General features: G+C 41.1%; 1 protein-coding gene across 1 annotated transcript in view; it reads right to left on the reverse strand.

Moving 5' to 3' along the window:
- Window positions 1-273: 273 nt before the first annotated feature.
- LOC108890395 (cilia- and flagella-associated protein 46) overlaps window positions 274-26682 on the reverse strand; it is a 44054-nt gene continuing 17645 nt past the window's right edge. The window contains 42 exon segments of the mRNA XM_051076634.1: window positions 274-539; window positions 879-968; window positions 1065-1201; window positions 1388-1469; window positions 3067-3179; window positions 3280-3382; window positions 3823-3855; window positions 3950-4010; window positions 4408-4487; window positions 8581-8754; window positions 9005-9069; window positions 9314-9420; window positions 9632-9810; window positions 10466-10542; window positions 10806-10903; window positions 11664-11837; window positions 12066-12200; window positions 12202-12249; window positions 13217-13297; window positions 13717-13905; window positions 15185-15259; window positions 15261-15383; window positions 16784-16922; window positions 17113-17295; window positions 17746-17852; window positions 17954-18154; window positions 18299-18451; window positions 18847-18874; window positions 18954-19052; window positions 19554-19702; window positions 19912-20073; window positions 20177-20299; window positions 20426-20649; window positions 21309-21462; window positions 21927-22110; window positions 22199-22334; window positions 22496-22653; window positions 22745-22795; window positions 23641-23823; window positions 23923-24054; window positions 24360-24541; window positions 25485-25595. Coding sequence (XP_050932591.1) covers window positions 430-539; window positions 879-968; window positions 1065-1201; window positions 1388-1469; window positions 3067-3179; window positions 3280-3382; window positions 3823-3855; window positions 3950-4010; window positions 4408-4487; window positions 8581-8754; window positions 9005-9069; window positions 9314-9420; window positions 9632-9810; window positions 10466-10542; window positions 10806-10903; window positions 11664-11837; window positions 12066-12200; window positions 12202-12249; window positions 13217-13297; window positions 13717-13905; window positions 15185-15259; window positions 15261-15383; window positions 16784-16922; window positions 17113-17295; window positions 17746-17852; window positions 17954-18154; window positions 18299-18451; window positions 18847-18874; window positions 18954-19052; window positions 19554-19702; window positions 19912-20073; window positions 20177-20299; window positions 20426-20649; window positions 21309-21462; window positions 21927-22110; window positions 22199-22334; window positions 22496-22653; window positions 22745-22795; window positions 23641-23823; window positions 23923-24054; window positions 24360-24541; window positions 25485-25595 — 5193 coding nt within the window. The 3' untranslated portion in view covers window positions 274-429.

Below are 26682 nucleotides of genomic sequence, written 5' to 3' on the forward strand. Positions count from 1 at the left end.
ATGTGGACAGCACATTCTAAACACTCGATATATTGAGTGTTAGACATCCCAGAGGTACGATTCATCAGAACAGAGCTCAGCAGTCACACTGATGTTTTAATAATACAAGCCATGTACAGGGTGAACCACTGTAAGCCCTCTCTGAGACAGCTGAGGGCTCTAGCTTTATATTATGGAGTCAGGCATGTTGCATATTGAATCCTCCATCTGCTGTATATGGTAAAAACAATATTAAAAACACCCAGCATGAAATCACATAGTGGAGAACATATGTAATGAATCATCTTTAATGAAATGTTTAACTCCCTCACTCTACAGCAGCTTTAGTTCTTTGCACACAGGGATATTTGCAAAGCCTGCTGACATGTCTGACTGTGTTCATCTTCAACTGTGAAATCTAAATGTGGAATGTTGAATTTACACAGTATATTACATGGAGATTAAGTTAGGGAGTCCATAAAGTATACAGTTGAAGGCAGATGGTGTGAGAGTCATTTTGTGGTGAACGTCGTCTTCCTCTGAATCAGTGAGGACTAGATCTGCAGAGGAAAACCAGAGAGAGCGATAATTATATCAGAGAGTTTTATTAAATTCTGTCATGTACCTGCACAAAAACACATGGGGTCTTTGTTAGTTTAAGACCAACACAGCTGTCAGTTTCCCATCCAGCACTCATGTTGTTCAAATAGCAAATACACTTGTACCCATCTGAGCGATGATGTGTGATCAGGAGCACTGCAATTGTTTTCATTTGAATTTTAGTTAATTAATATTTCTGATTAATTAAGAGACTCAGTACAACCAGGTGCCAGGTGTTGTGATATTCTTTTCTGCCGTTAAACTCGTAAATGCTCCTGCTCCATGAGCTTTAACTGTACCTGTAACTTTGTGATGTGGTATCTCTGAACTGTTCCCTTTCCTCAAGGCGTGGATGGTCTGACCAGACGTCTGTCTGAGCCTCAGTAGATCTGCAGCACACAATCACAAACACAGTGTTACTGAAACTGCTTTTAATGCTCATTGTTCTGCAACATTATTGTTTCATATGTATGTCCAAAACCTACTGTCTAGAACAGTGGCCATGTTGTGTGTGTTCTGTTGGAGGCTGCTGTGCCACTGGTTGAGGACAACACAGCTGACACCACCCAAACTCAACAGCAGAGCGGTCTCCAGAGGTTTCTCCAGGGAAAACTGTCCTGCACTGGAAAGGAGAGACAGACTGAGATTATTAGACACACACAGTGGGGAAACCAAAAAACCCCAAATACTGCCAAAGACAAAAACACCAGTTATCACTGCGGTAATGAGAGTCCATCAGGAAGCTACAGGGTGAGTGAGGAGAGAGGTAAGTGAGTTAAAGCTTCAGTCTATGAAGCAGTTTTCTTACCTCTTGTGCATGTCAAGGATTGATTGGCGCAGAATGCTGGCATTGTTCTGCACCCGATCAAAGAGCAGAGCCATGCGGCACTCTGAGGAGAGAAAAGATCATTATCATTATCTGGCAACACAATAAATCAACAACAAAAGCTTCTCAAGCAACAGCTGGATAAAAACACTGAAACCTCCTCATTAACAAAAACAGAGAGCACCAGGTGCCGCAGTGGCAGTGCTCATGTCTGACACCAGTTGTGTCAGTGAGGCTTCATTCATCGAGCTTTGTCCTCCAAAGAGTCACGTGAGGAGGTAATATTCTTACTTAAACAAGACAAACAGGCAGAGAGAACACACTTCTCCAGATAAGATACGAGTGCAGATGGTGCAGCATGTTCTGTATGACACCTTTTTTTTTCTGAGAAACACAAATCTGCCATCGCCTAATCATATCTCCATGGCCAATTAAGTAGGAACGGTCCGGTGTGCTGTGAAGTAACAGCTGGAATTCAGACCATGGTGTCAGTCACACTATAGTTAGCACCGATAACGCCAGGCGAGCGAGTAGCACATATGTCCGGCCCGGGGCGATGTGTAAGGCCAGGCTGACACTCTGTCAGTCAGACTGGACTAACTTTGTTTGCTGTTGAAGGAGGAGCTGTAGCTGTTTCAGTTTTAAAAATACCTTTGAAGGCGTAAAGAGTTGAAAGGTGATTTGGAGCAGGTTATTATTTATTTAAAGAGACGTAAGAAAGAGAAAAGGCCTCCTCTAATAATGAGGAGGGGGGAGACAGGTTTAGAATCTTCTTGTCTCCGACTGTAAATAAATTACAATGTTCAGGAGTTCGTTTAAAAAAAATAAAAATCAAAGGATTGGTTGAAGTTTTATTAAAGAGGCTATTCTCAGTGATTCCTGAGTATTTATTTCTTTAGTCATTAATCAACTGAAACAACTGACTTAGATAGAATGATCAGAGTATCTGACTTAAAACACTTTGACTTATCTAACACATTAAATTAGTCATGAAAACATTTTCATTAAACTACAATTTACCTCCTTCACCAACCAGTCCAGTGGTTTTTGCTGTCACAGTGACCTCTGAACTCTGACCACGAAAATCTAATCAGTTCATCTTTGAGTCCGAGTGAACATTTGTCCCAAATTTGAAGAAATTCTCTCTAAGATGTCTCTGATTTTTAACTGATATCTGATATCTGATAATAAAACCTCACTGATTTCTCACTGCACAAAAGGGATATTTCTAAATATACCCACTCAGGAAATGAAAGATTGATGTGTTTGAGGAGATTAAGCCTACTGCTCCATTTCACGCTTACATAATCCCCAGCTCTGCTCCAAATTCATTCATTACAGTATTTTGCCACCCTAATTTACTATTTTAAATGCTTCAGTGTGATTTAATTACATCTGGTACACTACTGCCGACTCGCTCTCCATCATTCTCATCATTTTCCGTTTTTACGAGCTAACGTGCACCATTTGTATTTTTAATAGAGGTAACAGGCCTGAGCAACATGCCTTTAACAATTTAAAAAAATATTATTTTTTAAAAAAAGATAACCCCAGCTGATGTTTTATTTGCTGTCAGCTAAGAACAGACTGTTATGGGATCTACTGTAACAGGTCCTATCATACCCATGAAGGGAATGTATGTGAAAGTGTGTGTTGAGTACCTGACAGACTGAGAGCTGCGAGTTTGGCAGGTGGAATATTTGCCATGAAACTCTCCATCCCCAGGTAGATGAAGCCACTGCATCTGCACAGCAGCTGCTCCATCTCAGACAGACTTGACAGGTATTAAAAAGTGATTGCAGAGCAGAGGAGATTAGGTGTGTTTAAATGTAATAAATAAAACAGGTGCATTGAGTTGCTCTAAATGTTCTAACCTGGGTGTTTGTCTGCTGCCCATGAAGCCCTCCCACAGATGGGTGACAGGCTTGCTGTGAGACTCCAAAGTCTCCCTCATCCTCGAGCTCAGACTGGTCCCCTCTGTGTCACACAGACAACATAGAGATGATGAAACCCTCCACTTGTGAAAGGTGCAACTAAACTGGATCTGCAGTGGAACTCATACAAAGCCACAAAGTTGAGTTTTTCTAAAATAGTAAAGTGTAAAAGTAGATGAAGGATGCGTTCAAAGACCGAGCACACAGAGCCAGCTGCTGGCTGCAGTACAATGCAAAGAGAACATTAATCACTGCAGAACTGGGCCTCTTGAGTCTCTAAAGGACTTCCTCTGCTAACACTTTGGCCCAGCACACACCACCCATACAGATACTGAAATAAAAGCAGCTTGAACTATACTGTAATGTAATTCATCATGAGCAACTACCATTAATATCTGCCACAAAGCAGTGTATTTCCACCCAATTACAGAGGAGATTATGAAGGTAGGTAGGAATTGTACCTTATTTTTTCCATTTACTTACCAAAGTTGCCTTCATTGTAAGGGTCAACGATATCTTTAGAGGTGTGTTAAGAATAATCATCTGTGTATAAGAGAGTGCAGCTGTACTCTGAACTTGGATTCAAATGAAATGTCATTTTAAAAGATACATTTGAAGTTTCGTGTGTCGACTGGGAAGGTGTGTGAAGGCGACGCACGATTGGCAGGTACCTGGGTAAATAAATTAAAGTTATTACATCTTACACCAACACAGTTACAAACATTAAGTATATACACTACAAATGAATGAATAAATAAGCTAGAAACACACATGCAGATATTGTTTCTAGGACATGTACGTCTGCAAATACCAGTCACCAGAGAGAATATGAGATGAGACTGACGAGAGATGGAAGGGTTGGTGAAAAAAACAGAAGTGATGCATGACTGAGGATAATTGCTCAGAAGCTAGAAATAGGATCTTTATGAAAACACATTATGTAATTGATTGAAAAACCACACTTAAAAGAGAGGCTGGGAGAACTTAAATAATCGGCAGTGCTGACAGCAGGTAAAAGTAATATTGCTGTCCGTATCTGGGAGGCCCAGATTAATTTACTGAACTCACCACTTTGATGGCTTGGCTTTGATCTCCCTTCGCCTTATTTCCCTTGCCACCTTTGGTCTCCTTTTTGTTGTCACTTTCAACTGCCACAAACAGGAAGCAGAATTAATATATACACTTGTCTGCCGGGCAGATTACACAGCATTTGGACTGGGGGGGAAAAAAAGCTTTCTTAGTATCTGCAGGTCAATGACATTTATTGGTGACTGAAGACTGAGTTCTTAAAGTTTCCTCATGGCCACAACATCACTGCCTATTGATTAAGCACTGATTACCAGTTTAATTACCATGTTAATTTGATTCAACTCCCCACTCTTCTTTTTTAAACTAACAAATAAATAAATGGGTTTAATCATCACCTAATTACAGACACACTGACGCAGTAATCTTCATGTTCATGCTGAATTTGAACTGTATGAGAAGAGTCCGTCTGTTCATCCACCACTGCAACTAGTTAGTGCCCAGCTTCTGCTTCAACCCACCACATCTCCACACCCCCTACCACATACTGTATTTGTGTGTAGCTAACACCGGCTGACAATGCTGTCAGCAGCCCGGCAGGAGAGACACTCCATGGTGACGTAGGATTTCAGGACTGAGTTGTGACCAAGATACAATCTTTATGTCTGAAACTACCGAGGAAAATTTGAGAGTTTGTTCCAGTTTCAACAAATTGTTCCTCTTAAGTTTGATTGATTGTAACTGTCTTCGACAGGAATGTAACATAATATAACTATTAGATTATTTGAAAACCAGTACACTGTAAAGGTTCCTCTGAGAACGAATCAAAACGAATGCTGATCACTTTATTTCATGAAAAGATACTTAAAAAACAAACTGAATGGCAAAATAGGTTAAATCAATGATTTTCCTCAGCCTCTGATCTCCACCTGCCTCTAACACCACACTTAGCTTAAGTTTCCAACTGTATGGTAATATAACATCAAAATCAGGAAAGCCAAAACACCACTGATGAGCTGAAATGACCCGGGACCTTTGCCTTTAATACCAACCTCTAATGCCGAGCTCAGGGAAAACAGTTCAGTGAACTTGTTTGTTAATGTGTAAAGTACTTTGTGTTGTTTTGTACAAAAAATGCCACCATGGTTTCTTAAGTCAGCTTACATTGTTCACACTAAAACTACATTTTTTTTCTCAATCAAGACTAACGCTGGGCATAATATCCTGCATCACTGTACTTTTTCTGAAACAGACCAACATGACAGTAACAGTAGAGTCTTTCAGTCTGAACCACAGTTTACACACACAGTTACAGTATATTTCACCTGACAACTCTAAGACAGTAAGGTTTAATACAAAGGCAAACATTTCCAACCTGAAGGAAGTTTTTCTTTTTATAGTTTGTGCTAATTTGTCCTCATGCAAAGCACTGCACAGAATAACAAATAGCCCTTTCAAAAGTGGTTTCAGGCACTATATCTTCTTGACACAATGCTAAACTGTAGATGTCAAAATTATGGTAATGATGTTCCAGAAAAATATCACTTTTTTCTGGTCTCATCGTCACCCATGTGTTTGATCCATGTATTAACAGATGTGATATGAAATGCATGTTCTTGTAGTTTCCACACACACACACACTAGTTCAACAGTAACCTTTGTTAGTTATGCAAATGATTCAACCTTTAAAAAGGTACAAATGTCTGCAGCATCAGCCTCACTGCTTCTGCCCCCTTCTCTCTTACAAAATATTAATGTGCATAATTTCCCCCAAGACCTGAAGCATCATCACCACACAACAACTGGATTTGTTTCTATTTTACGCTCAGAGTGAACCTTCAAAATAAAACCCTGTGAGACTGGAGAAGGACTCAATGTGATGGGTAATATTTTTAAACTGAAGCCTCATCCTCCTCTGTTTTTCCTGCTTTTTACCCAAAAAGAGTTTTCTGCTCCAACAAAACACTGCTTTTGCAATATACAGTAACGAAGCCAAGACAAAAATAGGGACTAAATACAATAAGCTGCTGAACAGTGATACTGGCTTGTAGTGAAGAATAGCTTTGCAACTGCTGTGGCTGATTAATGTGTGATCAAAAATAGATTTTAAAAGCTGTAAGTGTTGACATTTAGATCAATCCTCTCTTATCATGTCTTAAACATTAAGGCTAAAATTATGATAAAAGACAGTTTAAAAAATGTTTAGCAACTTTACTCTTCTAAATAATAAACTGATGATCAGAGAAGCTGCTCTGATTCAATAGGAGGCTGCAGTGGTCTTTGTTGTAGCATTAAATGAATTAAAATCATGTCCAAATATACACATAAAGGTAGAAAGTGATGTGTTAAAAAAGGATAAAGGAGGAAACATCAGACACCTTTGGGTTCTCAACTCCACTGAGACGGACATATTATTCACAGCTGTTTAAGATTAAAGCTGGAGCATGGGACTTTTATATATAACATGAGCGTCTGTTACATTCAAGTCCTCGCTGCCAAACAAGTTCACATAATGCTGATTACGACTATCAACACCAGGTAAATCTCTCTGTATTTCTGCAGTTTTAAATCTGGTGTCTGTGGTGCCATGATTGGTTCGTCAGATCATGTATTTAAGGCGAGACGAGTTTTTTGGAAATTTAGACCATTTTTCCTCTATAACATGTCTCCTTTCAGACCAGTGGAAAAAAAACATCCAAAATGCACATTGAGGTGTTTATATGACTAAACTTTATCTGTTTGCAGCTGTAAATTTCAACACAAATCTTTTTCGGCTGTTTTTTTCTCACTCTGAGGCAGAAATCTCCACCTCAGCAGCTTTTCCACTCACCAAACTCTCCAGTTTTATTCCTGTCTATATTCTGAAGGTTTGTACAGAGGAGTTTGTTCATATATCATTCACAGGCTGATTTATTGAACATTTTATTCCCAAAAATATGGAAAAAATAGATTTTTTTTATGGCTGTCAACAGTGTTATACCTCTCCCTCTGTGTTTTAGGCCGACAGCTTTAACAAATGCAGTCATTTAAAGCTTGATTTGCTCAGTGAACAGTTACCCTTGGCCGCCGCCTACATGCCTTACCCCTGGATAATCAAACCTATAGCCCTGATTCTAAATTGTTCTAGCAGGCACAGAGAAACAGCCACAGTTAATGGACATCCACTTTAGCGAAGCAGGCCGCGGTGTTCACGGATGTCCGCATGAACTTCTGCATGCCACCAGGATGTGAAATGACCTTTTTCTCCTGAGCAAATTCCATTTCTATGGATGGCTGCCTGCGGTCTAAACCCTGGTGTCAAGATGCTTTCGCAAGTGTAAACCATTATTTAGTAAAATATGATGAGGAATTATATGAGGCACACATCCAGTCATAACCATAACCTCACATTATTAATAGCTGATGGATAAGACAGTTACACTTTTGGCCCAGTCATATTTTTGTTTGTCTTTGTTTCCCATGCAATATACAGTAAGTGTATCCAGTTTCATTCATCACTGAGGTTCAGCATCAACGGTGATTACCAACAGAGTGAGTGAGTTAGATTTAGTCAGAATTAAAAAGATATTACAGGAAATGAATAATCACAGGTTTTGATTAAACTCTCTTTGGGCAATTAAAAAAGTATTAGTACTGTAGGAATTTAAACAGAGCCTGTTTAATTGGAGCAGTAATAACAGGTTGAATAAACGCTTAGCAGGAATTCTCCTGATGGTTTTAGACCTGCCAGTCCACTCATTTACACTTCTGTATTCTAATAGATTTCCAATAATACCTGCATTACTCATGCCTTTTGTTTACACTAATAACTAAATTACATTGAATTTACATGCTGAGTTTCAATGTTAATATGTATGCACATGGCAGAGCATGTGTGCACCTCTGTGTGGTCACTACAAGCTGTTAGACAGTTCAAATATTTTTAATGATATTCCTGTTCACACTAACAAAAGCCTCATTTACAACCTCACAGTCACATTTATTGTTTGGAGAGTTGTACAAATATGCTCAGCTCTAAAAATGTCAAGTGTCTTCGATTTTCTGTCGTTAGCTCAGACATCTGTATCTACTTAAACTGTATAATGGACTGCATAAAACTTAATGGTAGAGTTAGAAAATGACATAAATTTTACAAAGCAGCAGACTTGAAGTCTACTGGTCAGTAATCGCTGCAAACATTTTTCAAAGGTGTGTTTATACGTGCGTCTTTGGTACCTTTGTCTGGTTCTTCTCTGTTCAGTCGACTGTGGAGAAGCTGGAGAGAAAAGTCTCGAGACACAGAGCTCAGGCCTTCGTCCTGCAGGATGGACAAGGATTCCAGCGGCAACTCCAACAACTTCCTGTCTGCCAGCAACACCACATACTCCCCCGGCTCTGTTGGTAATTTATCTGTATACACACATGAACACATTACGGTGTGACTGTTCCCACCAGTTGGACTGTTACTTCTTTTGAAAACAGTTTAGTGGCACTGTAATGTTAGAGTGCTGAGTTATCAGGTCATGTGTTTAAGTCAACGTGTATCACAGCGACAGCAGTGATGAGTTATGGCCTGTTTGAACAGAAACCCACATGATGCACTGATAACCGAAAGGCCCGTAGGCTGTCGCAGGCACATGCAAGCTCACACCCAACACACCTGAACTCCCTTTTTCATCGCTGTCTTTGGTTTTGGTTGTCTCAATAACTGGTGCAGCATGGAGCCTGTGGAGGATAAGGACAGGTGAGGATCAGTAGGGCTTCAATATGTCATGTTTGACAAGCACGAGACAAAACCAGACTGTGAAAAGCTGGGATCAGACTATGAACTGCAGAGGTTGAAACATTAAAAATCTTCACTTCAAAGTTGCAAAGTTTCCATCTTTAGGCTGAAAACATGAAGATGAAATTAGTCAAGCCTTTGCAGTGGACAAAGTGAAATCTGAATCTGACATATACCGTACTTCACCTTACGCATGAGAAGTCAAACTGTGTGAGGAGTGGACTCAGGTAGTTTTCCATATCTCGTACAATTTTGCAGAAGTGCGGTGCCATTTTTTCATCTGCAGCAGTTTTCTGTACAGGGCAACAAAAAGAAAAACAGGAGTTTCAGCAGCTGTGATGTGGTATGTGTTCAGTGTTCAGAGGTTAAAGTCAGCTGTTCCATTTCTCCTGAGGAAAGAAGCATGAGATGATAATAACTGCACTGGACTGAGCCCATTTATCAGGCTCACACTGGATAATGATAATAGAGTGAAAGAAGAGCAGAGGTCTCAACAAGACATACACGAGGAACAGCCTGACGCTCCTCGGAGGACTCCGGCCTGCCCTCAGCACCGTGCCAACAGGCTTCCTTGAGGAGGGCATGTCTAGTCCCCTGGCCAAAGGCCCGAGTCTGCTCCCTCAGTGCCAGCAGAGCCTGCGGGCAGACTGAAACCTTGGCCACTCTGGAGCACGTAAGGGTACCTGCAACGAAGGAATTGACACACAATCGGACATGCATACTCAAGACACATACAGGCCGTGTAATTGGTCCCCGTGAGCACCTCCTCCTCCTCCTGCTCCTTCTGTAATAGCTCTCACTTCAGCTGTCTCTGTTTTCCTGCAGTGTTTTCTGTTTTCTGAATTTATCCTCATTATCAGACAATGAGTCTAGATATGCTTATACTATTCCTACAGCCATTATGTCAGACTAGTCCCAGGAAAGGTCATGTGAGCAGGTAGTACAGTATGCTAATACCCTGTGATGACTTACGACAGCTGGTGTTTCATGCCAGGCCAGCAGCAGAGAGAGGTCAAAAGGAAATGAAGGAGCTTTTTCCTCTCTCCTTTCCTTCATTAAACCTGATTTTTTTTCCATCTGCCTTGCAGATAAATGTTACAAAGGAATATTTAATTTGTTCGGCTCCATTTACATGCTGACAACAATGCTACACGCAGCACTGTATGTGTGATGAGGACTATATTCCCCCGAGCTATGGAACAAATTAGATGCAGTACAAAAATACATAAAGGCACTAAATGTTATGTATGTAATGAGCCACATTTCTCATGCAGGTAGAAAGTCTGACTGCTCTTTGTATTGTGAACGCTGGTTTAAAAAAATGAACAAGCAGCAAACCTGTAACCTGCGTAGTTTTTCCTTTTTGATTTTCTGGAGCTTTGGTCGTCTCATAGAAGGCCCCATAAAGCTCTGACCTAAAAATAAACACCAACACAAAGACTTTTCTAAGTTGATTTAAAATACCTGTTATTAGCCCATCTGCATATAAAAAGAAAAATAACATTTAAATCATCAGCCCTCTAGTGGCAGGTCTACCACACAGCAAGCTCCCTCTGCTCCAGATGTGTCCGTAACCTAAACCTGTGACTTGTGTGACCTGCAGTCATTAACTCAGAGGCAGATAGTGAGACAAAAAGAAACAGTGAGAACTAACAGATAAGGGAAAAACAGAAATTACCCGTCTTCAGAGTGCTGAAGCAGCAGGATTTTCAGGTTGGGTGGGAACTCAGAGAGGATGTTTAGGTGGTTGGGACTGACGGTTAAATGGCTGAAGGCCTGCAAACAGGAAGTCATTTCAAGATCACAACATTTTAGAAAGTATAAAAGGGAAGATCAGGGTTCTTCATGTTTAATTCTAGAATATAAAAAAGCCTGTTGCATGATCAGTTAACAATTATTATCTTTAAATTATTAAAACTTATTAGACCTTATTTTCAGATTTACAAAATGTTAATTATCTCATCTTGAAAAGGTAGAAAATCTTCTCAGTTTAAATTACTTCTATAAGCCTAATTGTTTCTGTAAATAACATATTTAAACAAGAATCACTTCCCTTGTTTTTGATTTTATTATATATATTTTGTTACTTTAGTAACTAAACTTGCTCTTGAGTTCACTATCACACATCAGATTTGATGAATTGATGTTTCTGTGATGACATTCAGAGTCTTCACCAGCCTTTCATGGGGCAGCTAAATTACATTAAATATCACATCCCACTTCTAGATATCTTAACGTCCCCTTCAACAAATTCATCCTCACTCATACGATTTAAACTCACCAGCATCAGTGAACTGTTTGTATTCATATATTGTAGTGTCACCAGGATGTCCCACATAAGAGGCATAAATAAAAACCTTTAAGCACACGTACGGATGTTTGCAGCTCCACTACTCTGTGTGACTTTGGAATCCAACAGGACATTCAGAGCAAAGGCCAAAACAGCACCAATAACGTGTCCCCCATCGAGGGAGTTTACCGAGTTGGGTATGACAGCATCCATAAATCACGATGGGGGGTTTGGTTGACCCGGTACCTTGGAGAGGCTGTTGAGGGAGTCCTCCGCTCCCTTCAGCATGCTGCTGAGCCTCTCCTCCTCAGAGAGGAGCAGGTTCCTGTGGAGGCTGAGCAAAGCCGAGAGCTGGGACGCGCTGGTGTCAGCACAGGCTGAACCCAGGACCTCAGCGATTACAGCAACAGTGCAGCAGCTCTGGGAATAAATGAAAAGATGAATGAAGAATAAAGTAAAAGGGTAATAGTAGAAGAATTCCAATTGGTGATGATATCTCAAAGAATACCGTCAAGTAAGGCAAGATAATGTGTGGGTACAGATGCAGGGGACTGTGGAATGCAAAGAGTGGCCTGCAGCACACTATCCAATGTCTGCATGTGCAGGTAGTGTAGTTAAAAATGCACATTTAGATCTGATGCATCGTACCTGAAACAGGGCAAGATATTGACCGGCCACTGCAGGTTCAGACCGGCCATGACACTCCAACATGTTGAGAGAAGCATCAGCCAGGACGGACAAAGGCAGGTGATGTTGGAGACACAGGCTGACGGCTTCAGAGAGAGGCTTTACTGGACTGAGCCAACAGCTGCTGGGCTCTATGCCTGCGCCGCTGCACAATAAAGAGACATCACACACATGCAGGCAGATAATTATTACTAAATATCATAAATAGAATGCAGTTAATGGAAATAAGTCCACACAGTCACTTAATCATAGACATAGGTGGATGTACTTTAAAGGGGCGGGGGCTTAAAACAAAGGTGGACTAGAAAGACTGACTTCAGAAGAACAACAGGAACAGTGACCAGTTATTCCTGAAATGTACTCATGGGCATGTGAGTCTTTATACTTTAAATATGTTTCTCCCAATGGGGTGTTACTGTTTTTCATGTTTCTAACCCCCTCCAATGGTTCCAGTCATTTTTGATTAAACTAAAAATACCATTAAGCCTTGTAATGGTATGTTTTTAACCCCAAAAACTTTTCCACCCTCAGCCCACAGCATCAGAGACCTCTGTTGCATCAGTGCACAGTTCAGCCGAGTGCTCATTACAGCTACATCTTATTAAATACTTTGGTCTTACATTTGTAAATAAGAAATCTCAGAATAGTTTAACATGCACATAATGTTTCACATGTTTATAGTTTGTTTCTAAGTGCTATGCTGTGTTTAATAGAGAGTCATTTTGTCTGATTCCCTCAATGAAAAAAGCAGAAGAAATGAACTGAAAAAGCCTATGAAGACATTTATCTAATTTTGATGATTCAAACTGCATCTAAATATCAGTAATATATTTCAGTATCATAACAGTTCATCTCATGCAGACACCTCAGTGAAAACTCAGTCTTACTTAATATTCTAAAATGTTGCCACATAAATAATACATTGCCATTTAACACTGCGCCAAGTTTGATGTGGACAGTAGTTGTCTGCGCTGACTTTCAATATGAGAACAATGCAGAACGCCCAGGGATTTACCTCTGGGGGATTTGAGATGTGAGGTGAACCTCCGGATAAAGGCTTCAGATCAGATATGAGTCAGGAGTGATGGGGTCACTTGTCAGGAGGTATGTACCTGCAGCTCAGCACTTTTAGCAGAGGTCATCCTCAGTGCTTTTCTGCTTGATTCTCTGTCTTTCTCTTTCTCTGAATTCTCCTTCCGTCACAGAAACAGCTTTAGGGTCAGATGAGGCCTTCAGGTCTGACCAGGCCTCCCTCTGCAAAAGTTATTTCAAGATCACAGAGCATTGATTGTGATTAGTATAAAATCCCCTCATGATCACAAACCATGAAGACTTAAGCTTTTCTGCCTTAAATTTATATAAGCAGACATCCATCTCTCTAATCACTTTAAGCTTCTCACCCTGTGCAGCAACTTCTCTCCAGGTTATTTGGTGTGTATGTGTGTGTCTGAGTGTGTTTGTGTCCACATCCCCAGAAAGGAATGATTTCTATGATTTTGTATACTTAATTGTTTTTGTCTTACAAAATATTCTAAAGAGTCTGGTTTCCATAGCTGACATGTGGAACCCTCTATGCATCACACAGATATACATAACCATATGTGTTGCCTACATGCTTGTGTTTGTCCCAGAGAGCGCACAGATAGATGGGGTCCTCCTGCACAGCCAGCAGTCTCAGGTACTTTCCCATCAGACTCAGACAGCGAGCTCTAATCTCCACGTTGTCCAAGGAGTGAGAGCTGACCGCAGCCAGCTGGCCCAGAGCCACCTGCCCCAGAGTACTGCCCACACTCACCCATTCCTGGACAACACATGAAGAAATCAAGGTCAAATGAGGAGTGGATCACAAGCAATGCACTTATTTGGATACACAAACTTTGAGTGCAAATACCACCCCAGTGTTATAAAAACTGAAACAGAATTAATATTGTAAAAAGGGAAACGGAGGGAGAGAGAGATAGAGGAAGAAAGAGAGAAACCAAAAGAGAATAAGAAACAAAAAATGGGAATAGACTGGCAGAATAATGGCATTATATCAACTCTTCATGATTATTCAATTCATAAAGACCAAGAGAAGAGCTGCCAGAGGCCTGTCTCAGCCTGAACTATTAATATTAAATGAGCAATTTCCAATTCAGAGTTCTGGGTGAGGAAGCTGCTAACACCTAATCTGGCTTTCCAAACATGTGTCAACTGACAATAAGAACATTCAGAATTCTTACATCAGGTTACTGTCAGGTGACTGGAAAATTCTGGAAATCAAATCTTTATTACGGTTTCAAAACTTCATTATTCAGAGCTTTATATGCTGTATTAACAGCTGGATAAGTTCATATACAGCAAACCCATTACTCCCTGTTATTCCACTCTGTTTGTCTTGGGCTTCAGTATCTTACAGGAGAGTTGAGTCTCTCCTAAATCCAGGAATCTAGTAAGAAATCCTGCATAAATATTCTGAATGAAGGCAAAACACCAGGTTAAATCCCAGGCGGTGGTGTACCAAATGAAAACACTGATGGGAAGCCAACTTGGAATGATGGCTTGTTGCTGCAATTGTTTGCTTAGCATTCTCTTAGAAAGCTAATAAGGCATTTTTAATTTGAAGACATGAAGAGTGGGGGCAAGAGGGGAACACCCTCAGAGCTGACAGAGAAGTTACGCAGTCTGTTGGTTAGCCACAAGAGACTGGCCCTCGAGTGGTCACAAATAACAGCTATGAAGAACAAATTTCTTGGTGTTGCTTTGCGTGTTATTGTGAATGATATAAAATCTCTCTGAGCTAAGGCAGACTTTATCAACATGGATCTTTCTCTTGTTGATGTTTACAGCAATGTTTCTGTTGCAGTTGGTGTTTTTCTGTGACTCCTTGTGAAACCATCATAGGTTTTAAATATCTTTTAGATTAACAAAGTACACTAACGCTCCACCAATCTAATTCTTTTAATAGTTGTTGGACAACAATGGAGCTCTATTGCATGTGTGAAAACACTTTGGAATAATCTCTTACTTAAATACAGTACATCATTACTGTGCCAGGTAATACAAAACATTTGGCCCAGGTTGTGTGTGCACTGTGTAACCTGCTGTATAGAGTTGGGCTCAGGAGTGCAGCGTGTAAACTCCTCCAGTGCTATCTCAGCAGAGGTCTTCTTCTCTCCGGGCCAGAGCCTGGCGTCTCTCCTCAGCACAGTGCTCCTCCAGTACAGCCAGACTGAACTCTGCCAGGGCCAGTCGCAGGCGCAGCAGCCTCCGCACAGCTGCCAGAGACATTCCTCCACTCTGGCGAGGACAGGAAGCGCCAACGTAAAAACAAATAACAAAGAAAATACACACAAAAATATGAGCACACACCTGAGAGACCATTTGCTTTTCAACTTAATTGTGCTGCCAATCTGCAATCAGAGGCACTAGTGGCTGGTGATTAAATGGTAATTGGAGACAACAGTTCTCAAGTGGTGGGTTGGGGTGCAGCAGTAGGTTGTGATGATGTATTCACAGACAAACTGTGACCTACATGAGATATGGGAAAAGAGAAACAATGATCTGAATGAGACTAAAAGGTGTTGTTTTCATGGTACAGATTAAAATTCTCCTTCTGGTCACATCATGGTCTGTGTATTTACGTGTATGTAGGCATGGGTGTTTCTCTATATAAGCTCATTTTTGCTTTAAACTGCTTCTGCCTTGAGATATTAAAGAAGACAGAACTGAATATGGAACAAAAGTTAATCCAGCCCATGAAGATGAATAAATGGGCATGTCTTCAGTGATTACAGCTGTTGCTGGATGTCAGGACTTACTGGGCCAGCAGCTCCATCTGCTGACAGCAGCCTCCAGCAGCTGAGTCAAACATCCACAGAAGATTTAATCAAAAACTCAATTGAACAAGGATTTGCAGCAGGTGTGAGAGTTGTTCAATCAATCTTTCATCCATGATTCCATCAATGTGAATCAGTCAGTGTTATGCCAGTCCATCTCTGGCACTGAAGCCCTCAGATAACCTCATCTGTATGAGTGCTTGTGTAGCGTCTGGATAAAATATGATTTCAACTCCTATCTGCTGTCGACGAGTTACAGTAATGGAGGTTTTAACTGTTTGAATATATCTCAAACTGTGGTATGAGATATGAACAACAACAATGCACACCTACACACAAACACACAGATGTTTAGATATCACACAGCCAAGAACCACAGGGCTTTAATAACCTCACTCAGCAGCTTAATTGTGATTCAGTCAATTAGACTCTTTAGGAAATGAAATTGCAGACACAAACAAAGCCTTTCTCTTCTCCGTTGTTTACATAAACAAGGCATTTCACAGGAAAACCATCTCTTCTCTCAACACTGAAAAACATGCTCAGACACTTTTCTAAATACCATCTGCACAAGTCTTTAATGGGCCAACAATTTCAGTCAGAACTGAGCTCCTTGTGTAACAACCAAACAAATGTACTTCCACTCTTGTTCAAAGCAATGAGTAATGCTTTCTGCCTCTGTCCAGTAAGTGGTTTCTGGTGTTTATTTCAACCTCATTCTCTGCTGATTGGTATCGTCTGTGACTAGTTAAAAGTGTGGATCACAGAGTTTCTCAGATGAAATGGCTCCCATGGTTTTTGACAAAGCATTATCACAATGACAGATGTATTTTTGATGGAAGATTCATGCTCTATGTTTACCTCCTCCTGTGGGGGGAGCAGGCTCTGAGCGTTCAGCACTATATGTTCCTGCACTGTGACGGCTTGCTGCATTTGGGAGAAACCATCGAGGAGGAGGCGTTGTCTCTCCTCTTCATTAGTTGTATGGTTGGCTAATAATCTGTGGAGGAATGATGTGGTTTAAGGGTTGAGAAAGACAGAGAACACAAAGTATGGTGGTGTGAATTCTTTGGTTTGATTCATGTGTGAACTTTCAAGCTATAAAAAGTCATCCAAAAACTGTATTTACATACTGTATGATTTGCAGAATATTACATTTTCAGTCAGGTCTGTAGTAACTCCTGACTAACCTCACACCATGTGCACACTCTGCATGTGCCTCTGCTGCCTGTTCTCTGTAGCTGAGTTTAGTGAAACCACTGGCACACTCTCTGAGTGTATCACAGGCAGACATTAGCCTCTGGACAGCCGTGGTGCAGAGGCTCTCTCCAGGTTCACCACCACCAATGGCACGTATACATTCCACAGCACCTCTGGAACACAATACCCCACATTAGGTCAAGATTTTGTAAACGTCCAGTGTAGTTACAACTTATCAGTGTGTTTGAGTCTTTATAGATGTTTTGCAGGGTAAACAACTCCATCTACATGCAAAATGGGTTGATTTCATACAGTTGACTTTTACTAGAGTGATCAGTTTAAGTCCACAAAGAGTTGTTACACAGAGAGTGGGGATATACTGTGAATGTTTCTGATCAAACCTCAGATTAAAAACAATAAACTGAGTCTCAGGTGTTTTGTCTCTTTGGTTATTGACTAACTTTGTTTCCAACATTTATTTGTGTGGAGAAATCTAAAGCTAGCGTCACATATTTGCTGGAAATTACTGTGTACACTCAGTACAGCGATGGATCAACAGCACAGTAACAGCCAGGATAAATTACACATTCAACAGTTCTGACCGTACGCAGGTATAAAGTTACCTCATCTCTAATGATGTGATCAGGAATCTGAGCTCTGGGACTCTGTTTACATGCTGCTCCAGAAGCAGCTTCAGAGCCCCACAGCTTTGCTTTATAATCTGATCAGTCTGTGAAAGAAAAAAAAGGACACAAAAGTAAAAATATTAGTGAGGAAACAAGGTAACTGCACTGTAAATGTAAACCATTGTTAAGGTAGGTGATTCTGTACCTCAGTTTGTGTGTCTCCTTGTCTCTGGCTGACCACAGCTCTAACCTTGGTCAGGGTGAGCTGGTACCAGAACTCTTCATTCCCACCCAGGGCTTGGGCTTTGTCCAACAGGATCAGAGCTTGGGCATGGTTCTGCTCTTCACAAGCCAGAGTGGCCAGACCAAGCAAACTTCTTGCCCTTGCTTTCTGATCCCCGAGTTCCTGAACAGAGAGAATTTGAAAAAAACAAACAAACAAAAAAAAAAAAACAACTGAACATCTGAACTATTACTGTAAATTCTCCTAATATTTATACACAAAGTATTGCCCAATAGTAGACGATACTGTGTTATTCTTCTCTCTCACTTTAGCCACTAAGTGAGCCTCTGCCAGGAGCTGCCGGGTTGGCTGATAGAGCCTCATGCTGAGGCAAACCTCAGCTTTGTCCAGCCAAATGTCCTGAGCACACACATCCATACTCTGTCGCCCAGAGCCGACGTTTTCATCCATCTCTGCTTTCTGACAAATGACAAATGACGGTATAGGTCACCAACTCAAACTGTAAACAGATAATGATCTTTAAGCTGCATACACAAGCACGAATACAAAAATGGACGCAACAGAAAAAATCTAATGTCTGCCAGGATCTTATAGATTTATAGTGATAAAGTTTATAAAATGAGTCCTGCAGACTTCAATATGAAATTATTCATTCCAGGTTTATGAGACACTCAGTATAGCAGCATAGAAGTAATAATTAGAGCATGTAATAAACCTCCTTTGCTAGTATACAGTACACTCAGTCACTTGTGGACACTTGCCAATCTTCATCTAAGAAGTAATAAAACTCGAGTTAATTAAAAGTTAAATCCTTGGGGATGTTAGTGAGCAGGTTTGTGAAGGCCTCTCCTCACCTGTGAAAAAGTAATCACTTTGTGGCACCTGAAATCAAGAGCAAGATATCATGGGTTATTAAAGAAAAATGTGCAGCTGTAAAATTATTATAGCTGAGTTGACGTACTCCATCTGTTCTTGCTCTTGGATTCTGCACAAATCCAGGAGTTTCTCCTGATATGGTGAATGTGTCTCCAGGCCCAGCTGACAACAGGTCCTCAGGATCCTGATCAGGTGAAACAACACGAACAACAGGAAACAAAGTCAGAGCACAAAATTGACTTTTTAAGTATTAACAAGATTTCTGAAAGTGACTAATGGTGCTACAAGTTGATGCTCTCCAGACTTCCTGGGCTTTAACTGTTTAAATAAATCAGCCATGTGACAACCCACTTAAGCATTACACTATATTATCTTTTTCAGACTTGCAATGTACAGTTTAAAGTTTGGTTAGTGTCATGTCAGCAGCACCTAAAGTAGCCGTGAGCCTCTGGCCTCAAACAGAGATGAGGAAGTCTGGTAAGCTCACTTCTTTTAGGCCCCTCAGACTTGTAGGCTTCAGCCCTTCATTGACTCATGTGACATCACTTATTAATTTATCAGATTTCCCACAGCTCCCTCTGGAGCCACAAAAGGATTTATAAAACATTTACTCCTTAACACCTGTAAACAGACACTGATGTTTAAAACTGAGGGAGTTCCACTGTGATGGATGTAGTGTGTTCACCTTAGTCGGTAGAGGTCGGAGAGGCTCCTCCTGTCCAAAAGGTCATGGGCGATGGTTTCAGCTAGATGCATTATGGGCAGGGTCAGGTGATCGAGGGAGAGTGAGTGAAGCTGTTTTTCCAGCAGGTTGAGATAAAATATGCTTTGAGTCTACAGCCAAACAAACAGAGGGAAAGAATTAAAAATGGAAATGGTCCATGATTTTCTAACTTCTTCTTAAATATGATTCACACACATCAATAAATAACAGCTTCTTAGAGAGATATTGATACAGTTGATACTTTTAGCAGCTGAGCTATTGATTCTGAAATCAGAGACAGGTAAAGACTCAGAGAAATGTGAGGGACAGGTAGTCTCGCCTGCTTTGTAATGCTGTGTGTATTGATACAGTGGGGGTTGGTGTTGGTTCTGAATATCTGCCTGGCCTGCTCAGGACAAATGTAGCGAGCCCAGTCCTTCGGGGAGGAGGGAAGTATCTGATCCAGGACAACAGGTTTAGGTCTTTCTTCTGCAGGGGTCGTCTGGAAAAACAATAAGACATAGAATTGATATTTTTATAGTTATTACTATTGTATACTCAATACAATACACTTGTTCAAATCAAATAAGAGCTGTAGGACTTACATCTTTCACTTTCTTGCCTTTGCCCTTCTCTTTGCCTTTTTTGGATCCAGCAGAAGGAGGAGGCTGCAGGGGCTGACTCTTTGCCATCTCACTGGAAATCTCATGAGCCACTGCCATGGAAACCTGCAGTTAAATACAACATACAAATGTGCATATTCAATACTCGACTCAAACATCACACTGAAGAACAGCGCATCCTCAGTGTCACAAGCTGAGTGACAGGACAGTGTTGTGGTAAGGACACAGTACCTGCCATATCTGAAGCACAAAGGTGTAGGCTCTGAGCAGGTTAAGCTGGTGCTCAGGTGACGTCCTGTCCGCCATGACAGCGAGCAGAGTGTGAGCTCGCACTAAACAGTCGAGGCGTCGCACTTCTTTAAGACTGGACAGATTTTGCATGAATAACGAGCTCTGGACTCCGACCGGGGACTCACACTCCACTGAACTCATAACCCTCTGTTTGGACTCGTCCTCTAGAGGAGAGATATGCACACACCATTAAAGAATTTAACAGGAAAACAGACAGATATATACATTAATCTGTGAGTGTGCTTGAACAGCATCATTAACAGCACCTTCAATTATAAATGCAGCCAATAACACAGAGGCTCATGCAGTATCTCTGTAATTAGATTCCACTTCTTCTTCTTTTACTTGAATGTTCAGTTTTCTCTTAGGGAATATTAACAGGCTCATAGCAGGAGACTAAAAACAGAGAGCTGTGCTATTCTCAGTGGATACCCACATGGGAAATCTGTGTCTTTGTCTGGTCAGCTTCTTTTCCTCTGAACAACATTTACTTGGTTTATAGTTTAAACAGGGTAACAACTGAAATCAAAGTACAAACACTGACTTCCAGTGCTGATGCAACTATCAAAAAGCTGTGGCATGGCTCTGCATCAGACAGATGTTATTCCTGTTTGAGGAACACAGTGTAAAACCTCAGGGATTCCCCAAAGTACAAAATACTGCATATAAAAGCCGAACCCTGGCCCACATTCATACCTCAAGGGGAATCCGTTAACTCTCCCTATAGATTGTAGGGTGCAGTGTAGTATAATTAACAACACTAAGTCATCATTCACTCAGTTGAGCCATGATACAATGAACAACAAGAATCAGTGCGTCCTACCTGCTGCCTCTGTCTGTTCAGGTTCTAAATGTAGAAGGATGTCTATGGCCCACTGAACCTGGTTCTGGGCGTTGGATTTGGGGAAGTTGTGACAGTAGAGCCACTCTGCAAACTCCAGCAGAAGGTTGACCTTCTGCCACTGAGTCTCTGTGCTCTGCATCACAAATACAAAAGTCAATTAAAGCAGCATTTTTTTAACATGCTGATTTTGTTTATACAGTGTAGGTCAATCAAGTTTTTCTGTTTCTAATAGTAAGGGCCTGGTGCTCTGAATGGTGTTACAGATCTCACTAATCCTAAAGTCTAAAATTAGCCCAAACAAAACATGAGTCAGCCTCAGTTATGTGGAGGTGTTACAAGGATTAATGTGTGTGCTCTCCTCCATCCAGACCTCATCTAAGAGTACTTGGAAACAAGCTGCAGTGACATGCTGACTCCACAAGATGGTGCTAGAGCCTCATGCTCATTCTTTCAAACAAAAGCGCCACAGATAACATGATGGATTTACTGAGTAGAATTGTCTCATATGTCAGATTCCAACATGATCTGTCTGCATTACTCAGCTGATGGATCAGCTTTTAGTAATGATATAAAATGATGTCAGAACAGAGGTATTACCAACAGAGATGTGATGGATTTCTGGTAGCAGGTCAGCTGTTGGGTTGTATTATCAGCACATAGTGCCACCTGATGCCACATAAATGAACAGCACCGCTCTCCTTCGTCTTGAAACTTCTGCATGTCCATCAATACGTTTTCCCCGAGTCGTACTTTCACCAGCAAACGATGTTTCAGCAGAGGTCTGGTAAAACAGGGGACGGTAAGATTTCCTTTTGTCTTTCTGTCTTGCTACCTTTCCAGTCGGCTTCATATCTTTCCTTTTTACTTACAGTCTGTGTCTGGTGTGAGGCATGTCTCTGGTAGCTTTGTCCAGCAGCTGCAGCGCGCTTTTCCAGTCTCTTTTATCAGCGTGGACGTGGAGCAACAAACAGTAAATGGTTGCTATCAGTCTTAGAGCCTCTTCATCTACTCACATACAGACACATAAACAGATTATGTGATAAGCAACAGTCTAAACAGACCATACATATATAAATGCCACAGATCCACAGTAGGAGGTAAAACCACAGATGAAGCCATCTGCAAGGGGTGTATAAAAAGATCTTTCCAGGCCTTTTATAACTCACCTGTTGCTTCGTGTTTCGAACTCCCAAGAGGCTGAGCTGTCAAGGTCAGCGGGCCTTTCACTTTGCCCCGTTTCTGAAATGGAAGAGGAAAAAGATTAATACTTAAGTTGCCAGAGGAGTGATAGAGGAGTGTTGGTAGTGGTGGACAGTTTGTCGTACTTAAAGCTCAGTGATGTATAAGATAAATTGCTATCTGACCTTGCCCTGATATATGACCCTGGCCCCTTATCTGTAAATCCCTGTCCACACCCAGAGGCTGCAACATTACTGGCTTCATGTACCTGGGTGATGTAGTTGTTTCTGATATTCACACAGAAAAATTACACATCAAGTGTAACAGACTGAGTTTACTTCCCTCCCTACTGTGGGTCACAGCACTGCTGAGAAACAGTGTCAAGCTGCAAACAACACTGCAGATGAACATCATTCTCTATTCACACATAAACTGCCTTTAATTATGGATTGGAAGTTATTTTGCAGTTGAACGACTGTTTATCTGTGCTGTCCAAAGCAGCGCTGGGAGATGTTTGTCACACATGAGCACACCTACAATCTCTTCCTTAAGGAGAATTTCATCATCATCAATTAAAGATAACATAGCAACTTTGCCGCATAGTTTACTATGTTTGATAGCAACCAAACTAGAGTCAAGAGAAGAAATGAAATAAAAAACAGAACAAAATAGGACATGAAAAAATAACAAGGAATAAAAGGTCAGTTCTCGCTGTCATTCAGTCCTGTTCATTTTCTTACTAGTACCTTTTTTTGGCTGAACTTCTATCCAGTCAGCAGTTGGCATGACTAAATAAATATTGAAAATTTTGGGAGAGATTTGTCTGATGCTGGAGCTGGGAAGGGGCTGCAACATTTCCCATAACAGTAGGCCAGTCTGTGTTTCTGTGGATTCTCTCGTTACTGTGCTGTTTTACTGTGACAGCTTTCATTCAGTCACACCTCTTATGCTAAGTTGTAAAACATCACAGAAATGCAAAATGGTAGTTGTGTGCCGTCCTATTTTTAAGGCAGGTGCTGAAAACACAGACTCAGTGAAGGAAAAATGTAGAGTATCTGCACTCTGGATCAAAGCTCTCAAAAGCTGTGCTGACAAATACTGCGCCACTCGTTTTAAATATCTAAAATACTACGAATACAAATCTATACATTTGCAATGTCTGGAGATGGTGTCAACCAGAACATTCAGGATCTTCTCCAGGGGATCTTGGAGCTGCCTTCTTTCCTCTGGAGTCTCTGTCAGGGGTAGACAAGTGTCCAGGTAATGTCTGGCAGCTCTGACACACAATACTGGATTCTGAGCCTTTTCTGCATAGCTGTGGACAAGAGAAGAGAAGAAGCAGATATAAAGTAAAAAAATTAAATTGCTGCAATCCAAGGCATTAATCAATACATAAATTAACCATGAACAGCACCTGACACTGGACAGAAGCATCGTCATAGCCTCTCTGTAAGTGTGTAGATTTCCATTGGACTCATGGACTAAGCTCAAACCCCTCAAACAGGCTGCACTGCTCAGCATCTCATTCACTGCAGTCAGGTCGTACCTGTCAGCACAAATCAATCAATCAATCAAGCAAAACGTAAAACTGACACACCCGAGAAAAATATGAAACTTTGCAGCTTGAAGAAAAAATGGATGCTCTCTCATTTCTCTCAACTGCAATACTCTTGAATATGCACAAGATGTCACCTGCCCCTCAGACAGCAAAAATCTCAACCACACCTAACACCCACCTCTAATGTTTTTCTCACAAATACATATCAAGTGCAGGTTCTCCTGCCCATTTTTAAGAATTAGACAAAAAAGACAGATCAACCCGAGTGTTTATAATCATCCAACTACACTTACAAAACACAGGGCACAGTGTTGAGGCTCTTTGCTGCTGCTTCCTCCAGCTGCAGAGCGCTCTTGGTGCAGCACAAAACCAAGATGTGGTCGTTGGCACTGTGGCAGAAGGCAGCCAGCTGGCACCACACCTGTAACTCCACCACGGCGTCCGTCCAGCTGCATTCTGACGCCATGCTCACCAGCTTTAGGTGAGGAGAGAGAGGGGAAGGGAAGGGAGGGGACGGGAGCGGAGGAAAACGGAGGTGGGAAAAGGAAGAAGGAGGGGAGGGAGTGCACACATGAGAAGAGGAAGTGTGGGAAAAGGGGGGAGGAGAAAGTGAGAGAAAAGATGAAAGACAAGGAGGGTGGAAAATAGAGGGGAGACAAACAGGGAGGGGATGAAAAGAAGAAGGGAAGAGGCAGAGGAAACAGGGGGAATTAAGTAATACAGGAGAAAACAGGAGGTAGTGAGTGACAGAGGGAAAGGCAAATGTGATGCAACAGAAAGAAAAAGAAAAAGAAAGGAAAGGAATGAGGAAAGGATTGGCAAGTGTATAAGACAGAAGGAGGAAGTGAACAGAAAAGAAAGAGGGAAAAGGTAGGGAAAGAAAAAAGTAAAGGAGAGTATGGGGAAAAGGAACCATAGGCAGGAAGTGAAGGAAAAGAGGTAGAAGAAGAAGGCAGCAAAGGAATGAAGACAATGAATAGTCGCATGCAGATAATGAAAGGTTGGTAGAAGAAGGATAAATAAAAAATGGAAAGGAAGAGGAAAAAGAAGGGAAAGGACAAGGAAAGCAGAGTGTAGGGAGTGATGGCAAAAAAAGAAGAGTGGAAGGAGAGTGTGAAAATGAGGAGAAAGAGAGCCAAGGGGAGATGGACGGATGAGAGGTAGAGTGAAAGAAGATACATGTGTAGAAAAAAGCCAAAGGGCTTTAAGTGTCAGAGAGAGAAATTCTTCACAGGAAAAAATGCACATCACATATCGTGATCACGTCAGAGAAATCTCTGATGGTGGAGGGAGCTACGATATCTTGAAGGTATTGACACATGATGAGATGCAGACAGACTCTGGGGGATCATGGGTCATCTGTTGTTACCATCTGGGAAACAGCCACAGTAAGAAAACATGAACATGGAGGTACCTACAGTGGAGAGACTGGGAACACTGAACTCCATGTGCCTCGGGTTCTTATTGCACTGGAGCATCTCCACTCCGACCAGCACATGCGTCATCGCAGACACTTCCTCGTTCTCACACTGTAAACAGAGAAGAGAAAGAAGCATACGAAGCAACCTCTGCTGAATATACTCATGAAGTCCCTTAAGTTAATTATAGAAAAGATATACACATGTATTACTATTTGCTTATAAATAATACATAGACCTGCAGTATGATTATCATATTTTATGTGTCCCAAATATCGCAGAGATGGCCTCGTTGATAATGTATGACTTCCCATTGTGTAGAAAATGAGTTGATGAATGATTTATTGATTGCAATTAGAGATAAACCCCATTTATATTAACCCTACATTTATTAATTTGCATGGCAAGAAACAAACCTCATTTAGTTGTGACTCAAAACACATCAGACGGAAGGGACTAATGTAGGGCAGGAAATTCTTGGCTGATAAATGGTCATAGGATTATGGTGACTAATCAAACAGTCCATTTAACTGACGAATTGTGTAAGTGCTTTCCCCACATTTCTGGCTCAGTGTAAAGTAAATATGACATCCACAGATATATGTATATGGCGGAAATGGCACCTCCAACATCATAAGATTAATAAAAATGTCAGGCACCATAAGCCCACAATATCATAAGCACATTATAGAAGAACAGTGAGTAGACCATAATACATGATACATAATGAATGTGACATGATTATGTTGTGACACTGAGCCATACAGTTGTCTCAGCGAGGATTCATCCTCCTTTACATTTCACATATTTTGCAGTGGAGTAAAAAGATTTCCAAGCAGCCATTTTTATCTTACAGAGGATGTCAGCCCCTTTAAGTAAAAAACAAAGTAATTGCATATGAAGGTATAAAAATAGCATCACAGCGCTTCTTAATCATCATCATTACGTCACAAAATTTGCACTGGAGGGTTTTTGTTTTCACCATTGTGCACTTCTGCCAGCTGTGGAGCACTGCAATGATCTCAACTTCAAATGCATTCAAGTAAGTTTTTTGTTTTACACAGTGCTCTCTTGCAAACAAATACACAGTATAGATATGTTGTTCTGATGAAATGTGTCTGTAACAGTATTTGTGGTGTGGCCCGATGTAAATGAAGATTCACAGCCTGAAGTATTTTAGTAAAGTTTATCACTGCTA

Source organism: Lates calcarifer, linkage group LG16_LG22 (genome assembly GCF_001640805.2).
Source record: "Lates calcarifer isolate ASB-BC8 linkage group LG16_LG22, TLL_Latcal_v3, whole genome shotgun sequence".
Taxonomy (NCBI): Eukaryota; Metazoa; Chordata; class Actinopteri; family Centropomidae; genus Lates; species Lates calcarifer.